Consider the following 23,266-nt stretch of genomic DNA (forward strand, 5'->3'; position numbering starts at 1 on the left):
GGATAGACATAACCATATCACTTCTCTCCAGGTGTGCAACACGACCACAGACAGGAAGCACGCCGACACCTCCCTGGAGAAGTGTGTCACCGAGTCGGTCATGAGCATTGTCAGCGGCTTCTTCAACTCCCCCTTCTCAGACAACAGCACCAGCCTCCAGGTAGCTCCAGTGGGGGCTTTCTGTGTGGGGTATGCACCTCCCGTGGCGGGGAGAAAGGTCTCATCTCCTCTGGCATCATTTCCTGCACATCTAAGATCCCTCTTCTCTGCTTTGCGAGTTTCTCAAATGTTATTTTAAAGAAAGAGGCTCATCTTCAAATGGGATTATCCCTGTGCTCCCTCCGAGCCTAACAAGAGCATTCATAGCTGCAGTTCAACTGTCAGTGTCAAGATAAACGATAGGATTCTTTAAATGGTTAGACATTTGGACTCAATAATTTCTCCTTAGTGATTTATCCTGAAAGAATTAGCAGGGATTTATATACTAAGATTTTCCTTTAAGTATCAGTAGTGCTTAGCTCAAAACTTGGCACCAACCTTAAGTGTTCACAGTAGGAATTACTGTATATCTGTAGCTGAGTTATTATGTGCCAATGACAAAGCAGGTTTGAAAAAAATAAATTAAGACTAAGGAAAATGATCATGAGTAATATAAAGTGAACCAGGCTACAGAATTTCTTATATCCAAAAAATTTGTGTGTGTAAAGAAGATATATGTAGAAAAACTCAGAATTATCTTCAAAATGTTGGTATCGAATATCTCTACCTGATAGGGTAGAGATTCTGTGGTTCCCACATATTCTACTTGATTGTGGATTGAGCTTATAAAAATATCACTTCAATATACTTCAGGGAAAATGTTAAACTACTAGATAGGACTATATGAAATTGTTTTACAAGGTAAGAATTGTCTCTATTACTCATTATATGAAACCAAAACATGCAATCAGTCAAACAAACTCACAGTACCTGCCCTATTTATACTTGGGAATATACCAGAGATTATTAAAAAAAAAAAATGCACGTCACTGACTTCAAGAAATGCCATATTTGTGATTAAGAACATAGTTAAAATGCAAACCATTGACTTTCTATGGTGTCTGGGATGGTGCTTCTTCATGAAGTGGGCAGGTGATGAATATTTGTTGAGTGACACATACCCTGAAACTCAAAACACTGGATTGTGTTGCATTTTGACGAGTCTTTGAAAATGCACTGATGTCACCCCAGGAGCGTTTTGATAACGCACAGACCGGACTAGGAGTGCTGATGCCTCAGTGGCCTACTTGCCACTTCTGTTTTGTTTGCAGACACACCAGCCAGTTTTTATCCAGCTGTTGCAGTCTGCCTTCAGAATCTACAACTGCACCTGGCCAAACCCAGCCCAGAAAGCCTCCGTGGAGTCCTGTATCAGAACTCTGGCTGAAGTGGGTAAGTCAGAGTGTTGTCTTTTACCTGATTTTACATGTCAAAAAATGGGCTTTTAACTATGAGTGAGCTTACTATGGTAAGTGGCTTTCTATGTCTCATCTTAATGAAGAAGCAGGTGCAGCTTCTTCTGAGCATCACTTGTTTTTTGGGAGGGAGGTATAATCATTATACTTATTTCAAAATATTTCAAAATTTATTAATTGTAATCATGTCTAAACTGAATGTCTCCTGAATGTCTCCTTTAGTCCAGTAAGGTTTCACAGACTGTGTTTAAGTTTGTTCTCTCAGATCTCATTGTGGACTTGTTTGCAAAAGTAGCCTGACCTAGTGCCTTCATCTAGCACTAGAGTTTTTTGAGGGTTTGGTTTGCTTTCCAGTTTTCCAATTTGAAGCCTGTTGGTGTTTCTTGAGAATCTCTTCTACCTAGAAGACTTCAGGAGTTACGAATGAAATGGATAACAGCGGGGTTACAGCTGAAGATGACTTAGTAGAGTCTAGAGAGTTTTTACCATTGCATCCTCTTCTTCTTGGGGGATGAAGTTATTTAGGGCTCTCCTACAGATGGCAGAGGGGAGGAGGGATGAAGACATACAGGTTTGGTTGGACTTAAAGAACAAACAGAGGAGCTTTACCTTTGTCTCAACTAGCAGAAGCTCTGAAGCATTGCAGGGGTGTAGAGTAGAGTGTTGGATTATCTTTGTCATCATCATCATCATTGTCATTTATTAATCACTTACTGTATGCATTGCAAAGCATTTCACATGCGTTATCTCATTTAATCCTTAGGTTCTTTGATTATTTACATTTTACTGTGGAGGAAATATAAGTATCTAGACTAGATAACTTGACTCAGGTTGTATTATGTGCTCAGTAAATGTTTGATAAATAATTTAGTAGTTTAATTAATTAATGACTGTTTAAACTTTTTGTAGTTTTCCCCCATCTGCACTTTAACCTAAATGATTTTATATTACCCAAATATAATGACAGTCAAATTTTTTTTTGTTGTTGAGCTGATATTGATTTATAACACTGTGTGTGATTAAGAAGTGTAGACTCTCCCCTTCAGGTGTTGTAACCCTACTACACCCATAGCCCATAGTCCTCCCCCACAGCCCATTGTCCTCCTTCCCTACTTTGTTCTGCCCCCTCCTAAACCTCCTCTGGTAGCCTCAGTTTTTCAGTCAGATTTTTAGAGTTTGTTAATAGTTTGACTTTTGTTTTATTTCTCTGTATTTCACATATAAGTTGTACCATCAGGTATTGTCTTTCACCTTCTCACTTATTTCACTTAGCATTGTCTCCTGTGGTTCCCTCCAACTTGCAGCAATGGCAAGAATTTATCTTTTTTGATTGCTGAGTAGTGTTCCACTCTGTGTATTTACCACATCTTCCTGATGTACTCAGCTGTCTTTGGGCACTTAGGTTGTTTCCATAGCTTGGACAGCCCAAATTTAACTTGAAGAAGTTGAAAAACAGTTATAGCCCATGGGATTCCAGTTGAAAATTATTAGAACTAAGTAAGTAATAGAATTCATTTAGATTATTAATTATAAGCAAACATTAAACTTCATAGATTTTTTATAAACTGAAGAATAGCAAATACAATGTGAAAAAAGATACAGCAGCAAGAAAAACATTAAATACTTAGAAAACTTGACAAGAAACACGCGAGAATAAAATTGTATTCAGGAATATAACAGATTTTTATCAATGAGGAGACACAGTATTTCTGGATTAAGCAACTCAGTTTGTGGGGCTGCTGGTTTTCTTTAAATAAATAATTTCAGTGCTTTCACACCTGGATCCCTTCTCTACACATACCCACTCCCAGCCCACTTGGGTGTGAGAACCCCACAAGTCCACACCTCAGAAGCTGCTGTCCTGGGTGCCTGCCCCCTGTGCTCCAGCAGCCCGGGTCAGGCCACTGCGCTAAGTGTGTCCACTCTGCCTGCTTCCCTCTGACCTTCTAAACTGGGTCTATCATTCTTACTGTTCATAAACCAGATTCACAATTGTGGGGCTCTTTCTGGCTTATTGGGATAATTCACGAAAGGGGCAGCATGCTCTAGGTACTGCAGAGCTTGCCTCAAATGGAGAAAATTTATGCAGAAAGAAGATGGGACAAGGTTACTAGCAAAAAAAAAAGGGGGGGTGGGGGGGTGCCTCCCTGGTAGCACAAGGGGTTAAGTCACAGCACTATGAAGCTATCCGCAGCCACCAGGAAAATGACCCACATGGCGCAGCAGACCTCTGCTGTCTCAACGCAACTCCCCTCAGCAGTATGTTTCAGTTGATCTGCCTTTTCTGTTCCCCACTGCCTCTGGTGAATCCTCTCACCCCACACACCTCTGGCCTACACCCCAGTTCTTGTATGCATAAGTAAATAAATCTAAAAAAAAAATGGTTTCAGGGAAAGCCACCTTCCCTCAGGGGCAGGCGCGGGCCTCTCATGAGGCACCCTCACTGGTGTGCCCAGCAAACTCCAGCTTGATTAGTTTTGGGTGACACTTTGGGGAGACATTGATGCTGCAATCGATATTAAGTCCAGCAGCCCTTCTACCCCACACGGGGGGCACATTTCGGGTCTGTGTTTTCTGTTTTTCACACATGAATGGTCTCAGGCTGTCCCCTGCCCTGACATGCTCCTCAGCTTAGGCTCTTGCTCCAGCCAGCCCTTCTGCTCCATGTGGGACTCAGCCCTCCGAGCCCCCTACCTTCCTTGCCCTGCACTGACTCTTAATTTTCTTTTGCTTCCCCTGAAGGGTTTAGGACTGAAGGGCTCAGGAAGGGAGGGGAAGAAATAAAGGAAGGGGTCAGAAAAATAAAGAAGGACTTTATTTTGGACTAAATCAGCAAAGGAAAAGCAAAGAAATACGATAAAAGAAGAATACAAGGTCTTAGCTGCCATGTATATTCATTTTACATTTTAAGGCCGTCTCCCCTTTACCTCCCTTTCTTCCTGCTTTTTCTGGTCCTCCTTCCCTCTCCTTTTACTCTTTTGTCCCCCTTTTCCTTCTCCTCCCTCAGCATTTTTAGCAAATGTACCAGGGGAAGCACCAGTGGGCCCACAGGGAGCACAGAAGTGTGCTGTGCAAAATCCTGAGAAACCGAGACTTGCAGCACTGGGGACTGCCAGGGGGTTCCCACTTAGACTCGCCCCTTCAACAGCATGCCTCTGCCTCACCTGGCCACCTCCGTTCTTCCTGGCAGGACAGCAAAGCTTTGGGGTCTGAAAATAGTCACTGAAACTGTTCGTGGAATGATATTGTTACTGGAATAGGCCTGGGTTCTGCTGCCTGTCACTACCAAAGCCAATAAGCAGAGACAGGAATTGACTCTGTAAGTGCTTTTATTTTTCAGCATTGTGGCTATTGATCTGAGAGAATGGTGGGCATAGCACCCTGAAGAGTCCGTTCTGCTATCTCATCTCGAGCTGGCCTTTTCATGTTGAGTTAAATAAAGACAGTCATAAGCAAACAGCCCATCATTACAGCCCTCACAAGCTAATGTTTCTAGTATTTGCACCTTCATCCCCCCAGAACCTGTTATCAGCTTCCAGGTTATCTTGACCCTGGTACATCCGATGGGGTCAATGTCCAGCACTCATTTGGGTGGCATTAGGTAGGAATCTCAGTTCAAAGCAAGGGTTTTCATTTAAAGAAAACAGATCATTAGTCATATGGTGTGTCTGTGCAGCCTGTGTGATGCATGAACACAGATTCCTGTACCAGGCATGGTGCCCTTCCCTTGCTCCCTGGCCCCGCACCAGTATCTTTTATTTCTAAGTTGTAAGATGTTTATGAGCATTTCCTGTTCTGACCCAAACTTTAGGATTTATCAGGAAAGTTACTTTTTGTAAGCTCTGAAGACATGTGCGATAGTCTAAAAAAATAATGATACCTACAAATGGCATGAATTTATCTGTTTTGATCGCTGAATAATATTCCATTGTGTATATACCACATCTTCTTGATCCAGGCATCTATATTTGGGCATTTGTGTTGTTTCCAGGTTTTACCAATTGTAAATAGTGCTGCAATAAACATAGGTGTACAGGTGTTCTCTAGGAGTGGAATTGCCAGGTTGTATGGTAGCTCCATTTTTAGTAGACTGAGGAACCTCCAGACAGCTTTCCATAGTGATTGGACCAGTTTGCACTCCCACTGGCAATGTAGGAGAGTTCTTTTTTCACCACATCCTCACCAACTTTTGTTGTTGCTGTTTTTTTTGATATGTGCCATTCTCACTGGTGTAAGGTGGTATCTCGATGTGGATGGAACTAGAAGGAATTATGCTTAGTGAAATAAGCCAGAAGGAAAAAGAAAAATAGTGGGTGGTTTCACTTATAGCAGGGATATAGGAGAAACCAAATAAGACATCAGTGTAAAAAAAAAATAATAACAGTACAAAACACAACAAAGCAAAAACAGACAATTATAAATCAGAGACATCCTGCAGGGGAGGAGGCGGGAGAGGGATCAGAGGGAAGGAGGGAGGAGCACAGGGGACTGAGGTGATGGTGCACGGGTGCATTGGGGAAGGAAACTCTATGGGGACTACACCTGAGGGGATGGGGGGAAGGAAATATTGTTTAAAAATGAACAATGATGTAAAAAAATTAATAAATAAAAATGAGAGATTTAAAATAAAATGATACCTAGATCGGTAATCAATATAGGTTTAGATGGTGACATTTTGGTATATCTCAGTGTCAGTGAGAAGACACACTTTCTTCTGCTCTCCCTGCCTGGTGCTTCCCACCTGCATGGAATCTGTGCTCTGAAGTCCTGTCTCCACCACCCTCTGTATTTGTATCTCCCTCTCCTGCCCCTCCATAAAGGTTTTGTTTAACTCCTCATTACTTCCTTCTCAGATCTCTACAGGAATGCAGTGATCTTTCTTTTTGTCCCTTTTCACTTAAAAAAAAAAATCTTGGGGCCTCCCTGGTGGTCTAGGTTAAGTCTCAGCACTATCACCTCTAAGGCCTGAGTTTGATCCCTGGCCAGGGAGCTACCCACATGGCGCAGCAGACCTCTCCAGACTCGCCCACTGCTCCCCTCAGCAGTGTATTTCAGTCAATCCACCGGTTCTGTTCCCCACTCTGTCTCTGGTAAATCCGCTCACCCTCCACACCTCTGGCCTATACCCCAGATCTGCCATGCCAAAAAAAAAAAAAAAAAATACTATCAGAATAATCTTGAAAAAAAAATTCTGTTTCTTTAAAAGCAACAACAAACACCTCAGCTTCCAGTGATATTCCTTTGTCTAAAAAATCAAGATGGGTCCCTCTTTGTGAGGTTCTTGGCCTCCACAATGTGGCCTCCCCTTCCCGTGCTGACACTACTCGCAGTTCCCATAGACTCCCTCTATGGCAGCAGTAGGTGCCCCAAAAACTGCTCACCCTGCAGTGTTCTTTCACTTTTCTTTCTTTTCCCCTTCCATTTCCTTTCTTCTGTTTCCACCATTGCCACCTCTCAGCACGTTTCCATTATGCAAATGTTTTAGTTCAAATGAAGGAAAAAGAAAAATAGTGGATGGTTTCACTTATAGCAGGAATATAGGGAAACCAAATAAGACATTGGTGTAAAAAAAATAACAGTACAAAACTTTTATTCTTCCATAAAAGTCTTTTAAAAAACATTGCAGTAACGGGCCTCCCTGGTGGCGCAGCAGTTGAGCACTGGGTTGCGAAGCTGTCCGCACCCTCTGCAGTGCCGGTTCAGTCCCCGGCCACCAGGCGAGGGTCCCACATGGTGCACAGACTTCTCCTGCCATGCCCGCTCCTCCCCTCAGCAGTGTATTTTGTCAGTCTGCCCTTCTGCCCCTGCTCTGGCTCTGGTGAATTCTCTCACCCTCCATTGCTTCTGACTGTACCCAGTGCTTGTATAAATAAATAAATTAAAAAACAAAAGCATTGGTTTACATACTTGCTTGTGTATTATAAGTATAGGCTTCCCCCCCAAGACAGGTGTTGTTACCACATTGCACCCGCCACAAAACACCCATAGTTCTTCCCCACAGCCCATTGTGCCCTTCCCTAGCTTGCTCTCCCCTCCCCCTCTGCTTCTAGTGGCCTCAGTTCTGTAGTCAGCTTTCTATAGTTAGTGCTTAGTTTGTCTTCATCAGACCCTAGGTTTTCTTTCTCTATATTTCACATATAAGGGACCCCATCTGATTTTGTCTTTCTCCCCTTACTTGCTTAGCACCGTCCCCTCCAGCTCCATCCGTGTTGCCACAAATACATAAAAGACATTTTTGACCCCATCTCTGGATCTGAACTCTTGTCCATTTTCTCTCGGTCTTCATTTCACCCCAGCTTATGCCCGCGTAAGTGCTAGTCTTCCCTTTCCTGTTAGATTTTGAGGGGCAGTAACTATGAAGTGCCTCTTAAAAAGACATTACTAGAAAGCTGATGTCTAAAAGGTGAAAAGCAAGTTCTGCTTCATGTGCTGAGACTGCATCTTGTCTTGTTTGCTGGTGGATGTCAGTCGTGGCAGGAGAGATGAGAAAATTGAAAAGCCTTTGCACGTGAGCCTCGACAGTGTTACTGAGGTCCAAACCCACATTCTAGAGTCGTGCTGGAACACATTTGAAATATTTAGAACAAGAAGAGAAATTGAAGGGGGAACATGTTAATTATCTTGCAACACATGCAGGTGAGACTGGACTTCTTTTACAGGTTCCAGGGATATTTGATCGCTAACCCGTGGCAGCTCCAAGACTCAGATTTTTGTCCTACTATCAAGAACTACTTTACAGTTAGTACTCTTAAAACCTTAGGGCTTGCTCTGAGTTCTTCCCTTTTGCTCATGCCCATTAGCTAACAGCGGTTCTAGGAGTTCTACTTCCCAAATACAGCCTTTTCTTTTGTGCCAGCCTTGCCCAAAGCCTTCACTTGACATGAATTACAGAACTCACCAGTCCCTTCCCTACACAGCAGTTATATCTGTGTGGACAGAGAGGGTGATATCACTCATCTACTTAAAACTCTCCATCAAACTTAGAATTCCTATTCCTTATATGGCATAGAAAGCCCCTTATCTGTGAACTTTATCTACTTTTCTCCACCCATCACTCTTCCTCCGCAACTTGGCTTTGTCCACACTGGCCTTCTTTCTACTTCTCTTCTCTTGGCTTTTCCTCATCTTAATGCATATGCATATGAGGTTCCCAGTATGTGGTTCCTCCTTCCCCAGAGAGTCTCTAGCTCCAAGGCTAAGTGCTCAGTGAAGTGACCTGGATTATCTATGCACTCTTCCCACCTCTTATCCTGCCATCCTAATGTCTTATTTTGTTCTCAGCACTTATCACTACTTGAAAGCAACTTGTTTGCTTACTTTTTCTTGTCTTGGTTGTCAGTTTCTCCCATTAGAATGTAAACTTTGATCCTGACACTTCCCCTGTCTGTAACTGGTCTGGTGCTCACTAAGCAGTTTAATGACGGTTTGTTGACTGGTGATAATCCATAGGCTAGGTATGTTGCAGATAGTGACATTCAGGCTTAGGAAGATTAAGCCATTTGCCTGATTAATAACTAGTTGAGGAGGGTTTGAAATCTCAGTTTCTTTGAAAATGAGGTTTATGCTGTGCCATGTTGCCCAAGAAGTCCTAATGTAGGGTACCCTGATTAGAACTATGGTCCTTAGAATTTCAGGGAGGGGATCTGTTTGATGTTTCACAAATCAGGTGCAAAATAATTTTTGTATTTCAACAATTCTTTAAGAATATAAAGAACCCTAAAATTTACTGCAGTCGAAAGGCATAAGGATTTATGATACCAAGGAGAAAAAAGAATATATACTTTTGAGAAAAATACAACAAAGGCAGGAGAATACTGTTTTTATAAAGCACATTTTCAGTGTGTTTACAGCTTGGTGAGCATTTCTCTAATGTCAGAAATATCTACTGCCATTACATTTACATATATTTTATGATTTGTAATGTGCTCTCAAGCATATTAGCTCAGCTCTTCTAACTTAAACATATTTCCTTCTCTTCCTTACTTATACATTGGATACAAATTGTAATTAAACTCAGCAAAAGTGTTTCCTAAACCAGCATTTTCCATGCCGTGAGCAGTGACTGTTCATTCAGTGTTGAACACTGTAGTAAACCCCAAGGTGTGGGCATAATTCTTTGACCCATTTTATGGACAGGGGTGTGAGGTTAGGCAGGTTGCCTGAGGTCACACTGACAGGTAGGCAAGGAGCAGGGGGCTGGACAAATGAGCCAGCAGGCGGTTCTTATGTCTGTCATAAGAGGTGCTGGACTAATGAGCCAGCAGGCAGTTCTTATGTCTATCAATATTTACACAAACCTGTTTATGTAAATATTGCTGACTATATCTTTAAGATACAAAATATGGATCAAGATGTCAGTGTAAACTGTACATGAAACTAATGCAGATAGTTTTCAAATAACTTAGAAAGGGTCAGGAGTGAGTGAACTCAGTAATGGTTTGTGAGAGTCCTTGTTGGATAAGGAGCACTGCCTATTACATATTACATTCTTTCCTTCTTGTTGATCAGTTTTTCAGGACCAAGCTACAGTTTTATCTGTTACCAATGATTGTTTTGGGGATATGACCAGATACCAATTTTCTGTGACACATTCAGTTTTCCAGAGGAAACTTCACAAGCTTTTAACGTTGAAGCCGTGACCAATTGTGAATTTGTGTGTGTCATGTTTCCTTCCTCTGATCAACCTGCTTAGCTTTTAAGAGCTGAGGTGCTTTCGAATGATTTGCATCTGTAGAAATTACTGATATTTACTTCCATTGCTCTACCTTCTCTGAAGTTACACAGAATTTGAGACTGATAAGATACAAGGTCTTAAATGATATTAAATTCCCAAGCAAAGTTTTTGCCCTCGGGGCATGGAGTTGGATGTAAGGTGTCTGTAAGACCATCATTCTCTGTCCTCCAGATAGGGCTGATTTGGAGCAAGTGAGCAAGTAAGGACGGGGCTTCTGTGAGGAACACGCACCATGGGCTTTGCTGAGATTTAAGGTGGTGCGAAGCTTCAAGGTGCTTGGGCACTGCCTGTTCCTCAGTTTACTCACAAAAAACACAGCAGCATGTGTTACAAGGATTTTGAGAAAAAAGCATCCATGAATGGCTTCATATTATTTCACTTAAAAGAAGAATTCCATTCCATGTGCTTCATAGTCTTCACATGATTTGGGGGGATTAATGTTGGGTTTGTTGTTGGCAAAATAATCTATTTTCCAAATGGAAATTCTGTAAAATGTCTTTTACAAATGGTTTGAATAATGAACATCAATCTTCAAGCCAATTGTTTAAAAAAAAAAATTGTAACATGTAGAAAATATTAACCCTTTGAGAAGAGAAGGCCTGGTGCTTTTAGATAGCATATCTATTTTAATCTAACGAGGGTATCGTAGTTGATAGTGTAAAGGGTTTGGCATAATACACTCCTGTAATCACATCTTTTAAAAATGACATCATTGCTTTCAAAAAATTAAGTATGAATAGGATAAAGTAAGTTTTTCATGTGCTTATTCAACTGATTTATATCAATCCCTTATTATCTGAAAGACATTTTCCTACTTATTGAGGAAATGTTGTCTGTCAAAACATATTTCTTGTCCTCAGTGAAATTCCAGTACAGTAGGGGTAGACAGAACATTTACATTGTCACAAAACAGAATGAGACACAAAACTGAGCACTTTATCTATTAAGACATTCTGCAGCCTAACTTAGTGCCTGGAGCAGAATAAAGATTCAGTGAATTTTTATTGCAAGAATAAAATAAATGGATGAATATCCTGTGCTTGTCATTGGCTGCATAATATCTTATTGTGTGCTTATATTCTAATTTATTTAATCCTTTTGTGTGTCTAAATTCTAATTTATTTGTGTTGTTCCCAATAATTATACATGAGGGAAAATAAGGTAAATACCTGGGAATATAGATTTTGTGTATTTCAGTTTTGATAAAAGAGATTGTTCAGTTTGCATGCCACCAGCAGTATAGCAGAGTGTATTTTTCCTTGATAATGTGGTGTTATTAAATTCTTAGACCCTTGCCAGGTTTGTAAGTAAAAATATGGCTATATGCTTAATGTGTTTTCTGTTTTTGAATGAGGAAAGAAAGCCTTCCTATATGACTGAGTCACCAATACTGCCTTGTCTGTCACCTGTCACTTTCTGTGCTTTTCTTACTTTCTCCAAAGCTAATTTATTTCCTTTATAATTTGTGTAGCCCTTTATTAAGAAATGAGCTATTTGCCTATAAGTAAGGAATGTTTTTCTTAGTTTTTCATTTGTCTTTTGAATTTTATTTTTGTCATGGAGAAATTGATTTTCTTTTAGATAATTCTAAGTTTTCTTTCATCTTCCAAGTGGCTTTGATCGGTGTGAGATGTTATTTTTTTAATTCCCATGGAGAATTTTCATATATATATATATTTTTTTTTTGTCTGTATGTTTGTGTTTTCGATGTGGCTGTTTACAATTTCAAGCAATCTGGAATAGATTAGCAGTAAGGTAGAAAGTATGGGATGCACTTAATTTTTTCCAGATGTATAGTCAGGTGTGCCAATACCAGTTCTTGCACAAGCCATGATATTATATTCTTTAATCGATGTGGGAATTAATTGAGTGTCAGTGCCAAACAGGAAAGATGCATTTCATATCTTTATTGTCCTTCATGTTTGAACTCTAGAGCTGCTGGGCTGATGTATCCTGGATATTTTGACGTGACTTGGAAAGGGTGTGACTCTGGTTACCGTTACAGCACCTTGCGCTTGTGGCTGTTCTTATTCTGTGGCTGGCAGTCCGCCACAAGTTCTAATTAATACTCAGTCTTTCTATTGCTATTTCCCTATGTGTCAGTGTGTCTGTCTGAATGTTTTTTCCCCTGGTACTCATCACAGCAGATGTATGGTTCTCAGAGATTTTGGTCTTGTAGATACTGTTGGTGATTTTATCTCATTAAACAGTTTCACATCCTAGGCACATTTATTGAATAATAATTAGAAGTAGATTTGATTATTTCTTAAAATCACTGCAAAGGCTTTTTTCATACCCATTTTCAGGGCTTATCAAGCCTAGTGAGGATAGCCTCATAATCAAAGGGCCTGAGTGAAGATAGCTCATTTGAGAGGACTGGCTGTCTCTGGGCAGAGCTGCCTGAAGATAAATGGCAGCTGTACCGGCCCACTCTCTGCCCTTAGAATTTTTGAAGGACTCCATATGGTTAGTCTCTAACCAGATATCCTTAACAAGGTGGTATCTTCATTGCACTTTAATTTAGAAACAAATTAGGAGCATTTCTTTTTCAAAACTTCTTAAACTAGATGTGAGCCTCTCCACTGAAGCACAGAATTGGCAGTGGGGCTCTCAGCCAGGGAGACCGATGGTAGTCAGTCCATGAGATCTTACTGGGAGGGAGGTAGGGCAGGAGGTAACCAGGAATCCCAAGAACACATCCTAGTTCGCATTTCAGTATACTACTTATACCAGAATTGTCCTCACTTACTAAAAGTAAACTAAGTCTGGGTCATATTTTGGTTGCATTTGAAAGTATTCTTCTAGTTATTAATATTCTCGTGAGATAATTCTTTTCCTAGTCAAAGTCTTCTTTTCTGCTTTATTTTTTAAAAGTGTATGGAAAGTTAAATTCGCATCATCAGCTTGGCCTTCAAATGAATATTTATAATATTTTGACAGTGCAGGGAACCTGTTTCAGGCCATGTTTTTAAAGGCTTTAATATTTTTACAATTTCTTGAAAAAATTCTATCCTTATCTACACAACTGACTTATTTGAACTCAAATTCTCTTTTCCCCAGTTGCATGACTAATTTTCTCTAATTGCCTAGAAATTGTGATGTAGTAGCCCTTCACTAGAGTTTACCTTTGGGCATGAGAAAGTAGCATAATTTGCCCAGTTAATTTATATTGTACAATTTGGGCCAACACAGGAGATTGGAAAATACCATTTAAAGTGGTACAGTTTGGCGGAAACAAAAGGACCCCATTCAACAGTGTCTGGCATAGTGGAGTCCACCTGGCATGTGCCTGGATTTCCCTGACCTCACCCATGGGGTCTGTCCTTCCATGACTAACAAAGGAGCCACCACTGAGCTCCCTCTCCCTGGTGTCCTAAGAAGATGAGGCCCCATGTCCTATCCCAGCACCAGCTCTTAGCTGATGGTCCGTTGCATGGAAAGTACCCCGTGCCTCAAGGGGAGATAAGTCCCACCTCCAACCCCAATTTTTAACCCTTAGTGGGAACTTGGTTGTGATATGTTTGAGAAACACTGAGGTTTCTGGCTTTTGTTATTTTTCTTGATTAAAAAAAATAATATAAAGCTTGCACGAGGACTTCGTGATTATCTGAAAAATAGATATATGAAGACTGGACAAGACTTAGTGATTTTCACTGAACATGCTGCTATTACCTAGATTATTCTCAGTAAAAAAATAGTTACTTGTTTCTAATTCCTAATATATATATATAGCATCCTAATATATATATTAACATCTTAATTCCTAATATATATATATATATATAATCAGCTTGTCCTATTTATAATATACACACACACAAACACACACATACATGTAGCTGAAATTATATGTAATCAGTAAAACCACTCCTTATTTTTATTAAACTCTGACTTGTGTTTCTACACCAAAAAAAAAAAATAAAAGCAGTCAGAAAAGCTGAAGATCTGGCCAGAATTTGGTTAGGATGCAGGGTTAAGTATTTATAAGAATATGTGCAACTTGGTGGTGTTGAGGCCACCTCCTGAGACAGGGGTGTGGCTGCTGTGCTGTGTGGGATGGACAGCAACAAAGACTTTGTTTGCACTGGAAGAGGGAAATTTATAATGGATGTTGGGAAAAACCTTCACCAGGGAAATCTGTCTAGTTGCCTTAAAAAGTTTCAGCTGGAGCTTTGTTTCAATTGGTGACTGCTGGCAGCTAAAGCCATCTACAGTGGTTTCCTAATCCACAATTTCACTTGTGTTCCGAAAATACTGTAGACAAAAAGATATTTTAAGAGTGAGAGAGAGAGAGAGAGAGAGAGAGAGAGAGAGAGAGAGAGAGAGAGAAAGAGAGAGACCATATTCACGTAACTTTTATTAAAGGACATTGTTACTGTTACTATGCTTTATTATTATTGTTGTCATTTTCTTACTCTGCCTAATTTATAAATTAAACTGTTGGCATATGAAGAAAACTAGTATGTGTGGGTTTGAGTTCTGTCTGAGGCTTTGGGCATCCACTGAGGGTCTTGGAACATATCCCTGCAGATATGGGGAGACTCCATCATTTTCAAAGACGTTTTCAAGTATCTTCCCACTTAAGAGAATTTTGCTGGCAGAAATTGCTGCCTACTGTCAGTGCTTTCCTTCTGTTAGATGAGGCACCCACTTCATATTCCCTTGTACATTTCTTTGTATTCCTTCTTATTTTATTTCTATTTGTTTCTATAAAAAAATTCTGGTGACTATCATGACTTTAAATCATCCCCTTATAAGTCTATTTCTTAATTCAGCAGCTCTAAGTAATGTCTTTGTGCTTCTCAGTGAAAAATAAGGACTTAACATGTTGCCTTTAATGCTTCCTCTTCTCTCCCACTCTGTGTTCTGATTATTACTTGATGGATTATTGGTATTATGTTGTTAGGATTTGTGACATCGGTCTTCTATTCTGAAATATGGTGAAATTGCTTACAGGTTGATAAACAATGGAAAAACCACTTATCAGAACTACCAGAATGATGGGGTATGGATGTTTTCATTGTTTAGCCCTCTGAGAAAGAGCATGTAGTTGCTTTGATACTGAAGCTTTCCAACTACAGGAGACTTCCGCAGCCATTCGTATCTGATGGGTCTTCCTTCTTGCTTTCTTCTTCTGCTCAGGTTCATACTCATTTGCTATGAGATCTTACATTCAAGTTCATATTTTCTTGGAATCCATTCTTGAATTTTGTTTTGTTTTGGTTTGGTTTTTTTGCGTAATTTCATGGGTGGGCATTCAGAGAAAAATTTTTGACCCTGATCTGTTCTGAAATTTTTTTATTTTATTCAGTTATCACTTTGGATTTTAGTTTATTTATTTATTTATTTTAAAAAAGATTTATTTATTTATATAATCACTGGGTACAGTCAGAAGCATGGGAGGGTGAGAGAATTCACCAGAGCCAGAATGGGGAACAGAACAGGCAGACCGACGAAATACACTGCTGAGGGGAGCAGTGGGTACGGCAGGAGAGGTCTGCATGCTATGTGGGACCTCGCCGGCAGCCGGGGATCAAGCCGACGCTGCAGAGGCTGCAGGCAGCTTCACAGTCCAGCGCTCAACCACTGCGCCACCAGGGGAGGCCCTGGATTTTAGTTTAGATGGGTATAAACTCCTAGTTTCAAAAATTTTTGTCCATCTGGTCTTTGAAGACATAATTCTGCTGACTTCTAGCATCCAGTATCGATCATGAGGCGTCTGGTGCCAGTCTAGCTCTGTGTGGGAATCTCCCTTCTCTCCCTTAAACATTCTCTCTGCTGTTGGCATTTATATTGGTTTCATAGGGAGTAGACAGCAGTTTATCTCACCTGGATGAATTAAAATCACAGAAATGACTGTTCCCACAATGAAGGTGTGAGCAGTGCCATACTCTCTGTCTGAAGATCCTCAGAGGAGTCTGTTCTTGCCTTTCCCGTAGGTTCTGGTATTGACTGGCAGGCTGTGGCATTCCTTGACTTGCAGCTTTGTGAATCCAGTGTCTGCTCCCAGCTTCACGCGATGTCTTTGCTCTGTGTGTCTCTTCCTCTTCTCCCTAGCAAGGGTGCCAGTTGTTTTGGACTGGGGCCCACCCTATTTAGTCTGACTTCATTTTAACTTACTATATCGGCAAAGACCCTAATTCCAAGGTAGGTCACATTCACAGGGTCTTGTTCTTAGGACTTCAGCATACGTTTGGGAGGCACAGTTCACTAACAGCATTGTAAACTTTTACCAGAGTCCAGCCAATATGCTTGTTTAATTCTTCTTTACACGCAGTGAACCTTCCTTTCAGTTTCATCACTTTTAATCTTTCTTTAGTTCAAGGAAAATGTCTTATTTTCTTAATCATTTCTTTCCTCCCATTATTTCTGCCTAGAATTTATATTTGTTAGATACTTGATTTTTTGGATGACCCTCCGTATTTCATATTCTGTGTCCCCCCTACTTTTGATCTTTCAGCTTTATATTCCAGAAGATTCTTTGACTTCCCCCAGCTATCAGCTTGGTCTTTATTTCTGTCTTTTTCTTTGTCAGTTAATTTTTGAAATGTTGACTTGTACAATCATATCTTAATTTCCAGTATTTCTTTTGTTTTTCTAACATTTTGGATACAGTATACACCCAAATTCTCTGAGGACAGTAATTAGGATTTTTGTTCTTCCCTGAATCATGTCTTTTCTCTGGGTCTGAATGTTTTTAGTGTCTTTGGTTTTCCCTGTGATTCTTGCTGGTGTGTTCATAGTGTTAAAAGGTCTGTGATGCCTGAGTGGGTTTCCATGGCAGTGCTGAGGATCTATTTCTCATATACATGACAGTGCTGACCCAGAGCTCTGGGCTAGAGCTGAGTAAATGACATATAGACTGCCCTTTGGGGCATGTGTGTGTGTGTGTGTGTGTAGCAGAAGACAGATTGAGAATACTAATAAGCCTTAAAATAAGTATGGCTTTGCTCAGGGGTTAGAGTCTTTTTGTGTATTTTCTATTTTTTACTGGAGCTGCCTTATTTGTCTCTTCCATTCTGCCCCTTATTTTATGAAGATTTTTGGAGTTACTGCAAGCTCTCTTCTGCTTCTCAGTTCTGACTCCTTCATTTGATATTCTCCCCATGCGGGTATTCCACTTTCTTGAGAGAACATCTCTACATTTCTTTAACTGTATCCCATGGGAAAACATGGCCACCAGTGTCTGTGTATGCCAGTCAGTGGGAGGAGGAGCTTAACTTCCCAGCTCTTCAGACATCATTGTTTAATGTGCTACCTCAAGGAGTCCCCCAGGCCCTCTCCCACATTAAGTATTGGTAGATGAGCACCTCAAAGACCTGTTCTAACTCTGCTGGTTGATGAGCACCTAGAAGACCTTTCTAATTCTAATCTCTTGTACTTCAGTTTCTTCTTCTCCTTCACTGATGGACTAACCCCCAGCTTCACTTATTTGCAAAAATGCCTCAACACTTTCCTCATGGCGAGCATTTTCATTCATCAATATTGTTCTACACATCTGATAAAACATAAATTTCTGTGGCTGTTCAGGAGAAGGACATGTATTATGTACTATCTACAATGCATATTTTTACAAATACTCTTTAGTTTTTTATTTCTTCTTTCTGATGTTTTACCACATGCAGTTTTTTTCCACTTGCACACATAAAGCAATAAGTATATTAATGAACAGACTGTAGGATTTTACTACATGTTTTCTGCCTGATTTTCTATTTTCCTTGGCATCTGGGAGGAACACATATCAGTGTCAGTTCTGTTGATGCCATATGAAGTATGTTTCAAACATTCATCATGAGGAAATCAACTAAATTCTTGAATGTTTAATGAACCCACTTTTGTAATTGGCCTGAAAAATTGAAATAGTTTCAGATTAAAATCTTTCGCAGTTAATGAAAGCAATCGAATGGAAGAATTTAAAGATTTGATAATTCCTCCCCCTCCCCAGTTTTGTTGAGATATATAATTGACATATAATATAGTCTTAAAGATGTATAGCACAGTGATTGATATACATGTAGGTTGTGAGATGACACCATCACTTGAGTTGTACATTTTTTTCTTGTGATAAGAACTTTCAGATCTACTCTTAATTTTCTCTTAAACAGTACAGTATTAAGTATAGTCATTTTCACATACATAACAATCTTAATTCTTTTTTATGTATTCTATGTTTATAAGATTATTTTGATTTTGTGTCAGATGATATAGTCAAATTAAGAAGAAAATATTTTTAATCTTTGTTTTCTAGCAAAAAATCGTGGAATTGCCATCCCCGTGGATTTAGACAGCCAAGTGAACACTCTCTTCATGAAGAGCCACTCAAATATGGTGCAGAGGGCGGCCATGGGATGGAGATTGTCAGCTCGCTCTGGACCACGCTTTAAGGAAGCTCTTGGAGGGCCTGCTTGGGACTACAGAAATATCATTGAAAAATTACAGGTACAATGAGCGTGTGAAATGGCAAAAATATTTTCTAAATGAAAAGTTTTGATACATAGTCAAAGGAAAAAAATAGTGAAAAGTCTCAAGTTCTAGTTGGGGACCAGGCTTTCCTTTAAAATTCCCTAGGGGGCCTCCCTTGGTGGTGCAGCGGTTGAGTGCTGGGCTGCGAGGCTGCCCGCAGCCTCTACAGCGCCGGTTCGTTCCCCGGCCGCCGGGGAGGGTCCCACCAAAAAATAAATAAATAAATAAATAAAATAAAATTCCCTAGGAATACCATAATTTTAAAAAGTATGGCTTATGGGTAAAAGCTGTGCTAATCATAAATATGGTAAAGTAATTTGCCATAAAGACATGTCATAGATGAAAGCTTGTCCCCTTGCTTCAATTTAAATGTATTGTCATACAGTCCCTTGGTGAGGACAGGAATAGGACATTGTAGGGGAGAGAAAGATGAAGGGCCAATCACAGAGTGAGGACATGCCTTAAGCAACCTTTATTGTTTTTTATTGAGGCAATGATTTACACTGTTAATATGTTTTAGAAGAATAGACTCTCCCCACTTTAGGAGTTGTTACCATCCTGTACCCACCATCAAATTAAGCTGCTTTTAGACCAGACAGGCAGTTGCTCAATAAATATTTGGTGAGAACAATGCCAGCCATAATGTGCTGGTGGTAGAGCACAGGATCTGTGCCTTTAGGACATACACATTTTAGCCCATTAATAAATGTTAGATAATTAAAACTGCTATGAATAAAATAAAACAGGGTAGCTGCATGGTAGAGAATTACTGGGAGAATGATCTTATAGTTAGGGAGATGGGAATAACGAAAGGAATAATCTGTTAAAAAAAAATTGAGATCAGAGGTTTTGTGGGGAAAAAATAGTAAATGCAAAGGTGCTTATGCAGGAAGGAGTTTGGGAGGTTTGAGCCATCAAGAGAAGGCCACTGGGGCCAGAGTTTGGTAAGCAAAGGAGGGTATTATGAAATATAGACTAAAATCTTGTAGAGATTTAAATGCTAATGCATTGGGGTTTTATAAGTGTGATGGCAGATGATCGAACACTTTCAGTAGAGGAGAAACATGACTTAGTTTACCTCTAAAAAGATCAGTGTGGATTTTGAGTAGTGAATGGGTTATAGGATGCAGCCATGAAAGCAGTGAGTTTAGTTAGGTGGCTTTTGTACTAATTCAGGCAAAAGGTGATGGCTCCTTGGCTTAAGGGAGTAGCAGTAGGCATGAAGGGAAGTGGGTATGTTTGCTTGTTGGCCCAACTGGACTTGGTGAATGGGTGACTGGGTGAATGGGTGAGCGAGATATGGGATAGTGAAGGAGCAATCAAGGATGGTTGTGGGTATAATGCAATTGTATCATTTGCTAAGATAGGGAGAAGGATGGGAGAGTTGCCATCTCGAATTCTAGGTGGGGAATTTTATGTTTGAGATGCCCACTTGGATACCTGTATGGGTGTGTTAAATGAGCAGCTGGAAATGCAAATGTGAGAGGTTTGGAAAGCTGTCCATATAGGAAATATCAGCATGGGAAGCTTCAGCATGAATGTGATAATGGAACCATGGAATTAGATGAGATGTGTAGTTCACCAGAAAGTGTAGTTATTGACGAGAAAAGACCAGGAGTCAGCGAAGGAAATGGTCAAGATGTTGGTACAAAATGAAGTGTGATGGCAAGAAGCCAGAGCAGGAAGTGGGTGAAGGCAGCAGTGAGTGTGTGCTGAGTTCAGCAGGGCCTGGGTGATGAAGACAGAAAAGGATCCATTGGATTTGGCAACGCAGTGATGAATGCAGCCAACTGGTACTAATGATGCTAACAGTTATTAAGGAATAATAAATGACTCACAGGTTCTGGAGGGTCTTAGGTGCTGACCTTTAACTCTTCCAGCAGGCCCATGTGATGGTGATGTCCTGATCCTGTAGGGAAACGAGATAATAGTGTTTGCATTGTTGGCCTGTGGTCAAAGAGATAAAGACAGAATTTTATGTCATAGGAGTCTGAACACAACTTCTTTAGTCAATGAAATGAAGGAAAGAGGCCATCAGAACAACAGGTGCATTTTAGTGCTGCTTTATTTAACATGATCATATTCTCCTCCTGCCTTCATGTAATATCTCATTATGTATACCTAGTTTCCTTACCTACTGTTTGTATATACTAGACAGTACATATTATATAAAGGACGTGACAGTTTGATATTTGTTATACCTTCCTGGTATTCTGTTTTGCTGTCACCAGAAATTTCTCAGATGTTTATTTACGCTAAATGTAGCAAATGGTTGAACAGGAGTTAACTCCTTTACTCCAACCCTAAGAAATCAAGAGATTTTTCCCTCCGTGTTGCTATAAGAAATCAAGAGATTTTCCCTCCATGTTGCTGTCCCTAAGACTAACAGTAAGCAACTGACAGTTTTCTGCTTAACAAAATATGCCATAACTGTGGTGAATAAAATATGGTGTTATGTGAGAAGATTTTTTTTTTTTGTCTAACAGTTATTTTAGAAACAGAAAAGGGAGGCTTTAATCATCAAAGAATGTTCAGTAAATGATCCTCGCCTATAGTACATCCAGAAACATGTCAGTTAGGATGCTTTCAGCTATAATTAACACAATATTCAACTAGAAGTGGCTGAAACAACAAAAATAGGTTGTTTCCTTTTGAGAAACCTGGACTTGGGGTTCCCCCTGATTGGTGAAGTCACAAGCTGGTCTCTGAAGGTCACTGGCTGGTATCTGAATGTCACATCAGGCTGGTCTCGGAAGGTCACATCAAGCTGGTCTCTGAAGGTCACAGCAGCACTGCCTCACATTGGAATCCATACCCTCGAGCTGTCTTGAGAGTCAGAAGTATTTCAAAAAAAGCCTGCCCCCTCTTCCAGCCCCTTACCTGCTCCCCACAAATGGCACGCATTCAGCAGACTTCCCCCATATTATCTCATTGGGGAGGACCATATCACATCATCACACCTCGACCAGTCACTAGAAGGGGGATGGCATGACCCTGACTGACTGGCCCTCCTCTCCCTGAGAATGTTGCTGCCTGATTCTAAAACAGCATGGGAATTCTGTTTGTGAGGACGAGGGTGAAGAGTTAACAGTGTCAATCAAACATGTGATTTGAAATATCGCTGGACCTGTGTGCAGAATTAATACTGCTTCAGATAATATACCAAGACATTTTGCCACAGGAAGGAATGATTTCTCGATGACCAATGGCACACTGGAATCTTTTTTCAGCTGCTCCCCAGCGTGACCTACTTCTTTCCAGATTGATGAGTGCCTGTCATGTCTCCTTTCCAATCCTAGACCCGCTGGTCCTATAATACTGGCTTTGCTGACTTAGCTTCGCGTCTGTATTTCCTTCAAAATCATACGGCGGTCCACCCCCCCTTCTCTTAGCAGTGACTAAGGAGACCATCTGCACCAACAGCAGAGACCTCACTCTGCATCCACCTGGGACAGCCCACGGGTGGGTTTGTCATGTCTTTGGAGGATGACATCTGACTTGGCTCTTCACGCGGGTCCTTCTGTGCTCCCTCTCTTAGGACGTGGTTGCCTCCCTGGAGCAGCAGTTCAGCCCGATGATGCAGGCTGAGTTCTCAGTGCTGGTCGACGTGCTGTACAGTCCAGAGCTGCTGTTCCCCGAGGGGAGTGACGCGAGAATACGATGCGGAGCCTTCATGTCCAAGTAAGCAGTGCCCCTGGGGTTCTGTGAGTCAACAGATGAGAGGCCTCAGCAGCTCTGTTTTCACGCTGCTGGTGCGTGATGGCCGCCCATGGAGTGTGGGAAAAGTCTAAGGTCCTTGTTCAGATGTGCTTCCAGGCACATTTGAGTCAATTGAAATTAATTTTATTTTGGTGAAGGTCAAGCTACCATGATTTACTAAAATTAACTGAAAATGAAATGGTTGTTATTGGACACAAGAGTCCACAAGAAGCTGGTATTTAGGTTCTGATTCTTTTCTATAACTGTATGATGTGGCTATTGAAAGGATCGCTGTTTAACACCACTGCTTTTCATGAGTGTAGAAAGGACAGAAATGCCACAGGCATTGTTTGGAACATCCTCAGGTATCCACTGGCGCATTGGCTCAGGCTGCTTACCTGCTGTGATGGCAGAGCCCACTGGTTGCCCAGAGATTGTATGACCTACCACACTTAAGTCTTTATCTTCAGAAAAGAGTAAGCTTCAGTTTAGCTCTTCCAAAAAAAGTTTTCTGACTCAGTGTTAAGAAGTAAGAACACTGCGCCGGTTACCCTGGCTCATCTGGTCTGCACAGAACCTCCGGAGGTGAGTGGCCAGCCTCATTTTAGAGACAGATTGCTGAGTGGGGCTCAGGGACATTTCAGGCCCAGCACTCGACCACGCTGCGGTGGCGATCCTCACCTGCAGCATTTGCATGTACTTATTTTTCTCAGCATTTTTGTGGTATTGTTCTATTGTTCAAGTTGATATGTTTATCCTAGAATGTTTTCATTTTAATGGTAAATGGAAAATTCTCATGGTCAATCTGCCAGTGTAAGCAGTTGTGAGAAAGGTCCCTCAAAGCTCAGAAAGAAGAAACATGTCTCCATGTGGAGGGCATGTCCCCAAGAGACGGGCTGTGCTGGGTCCTCCTGGG

At 40.8% G+C, this 23,266-nt stretch overlaps 1 protein-coding gene across 2 annotated transcripts in view; it reads left to right on the top strand.

Moving 5' to 3' along the window:
* ITPR2 (inositol 1,4,5-trisphosphate receptor type 2) overlaps window positions 1-23,266 on the top strand; it is a 450,075-nt gene that overhangs the window by 216,690 nt on the left and 210,119 nt on the right. For both annotated transcript variants that reach the window (XM_037514200.2, XM_054696343.1), the window contains exons 33-36: window positions 32-160; window positions 1,311-1,431; window positions 18,437-18,627; window positions 22,190-22,332. In XM_037514200.2, coding sequence (XP_037370097.1) covers window positions 32-160; window positions 1,311-1,431; window positions 18,437-18,627; window positions 22,190-22,332 — 584 coding nt within the window. The remainder of the gene's footprint in view (window positions 1-31; window positions 161-1,310; window positions 1,432-18,436; window positions 18,628-22,189; window positions 22,333-23,266) is intronic.

Source organism: Talpa occidentalis, unplaced genomic scaffold (genome assembly GCF_014898055.3).
Source record: "Talpa occidentalis isolate TD23 unplaced genomic scaffold, MPIMG_talOcc4v2.1 talOcc4.16, whole genome shotgun sequence".
NCBI classification, from domain to species: domain Eukaryota; kingdom Metazoa; phylum Chordata; class Mammalia; order Eulipotyphla; family Talpidae; genus Talpa; species Talpa occidentalis.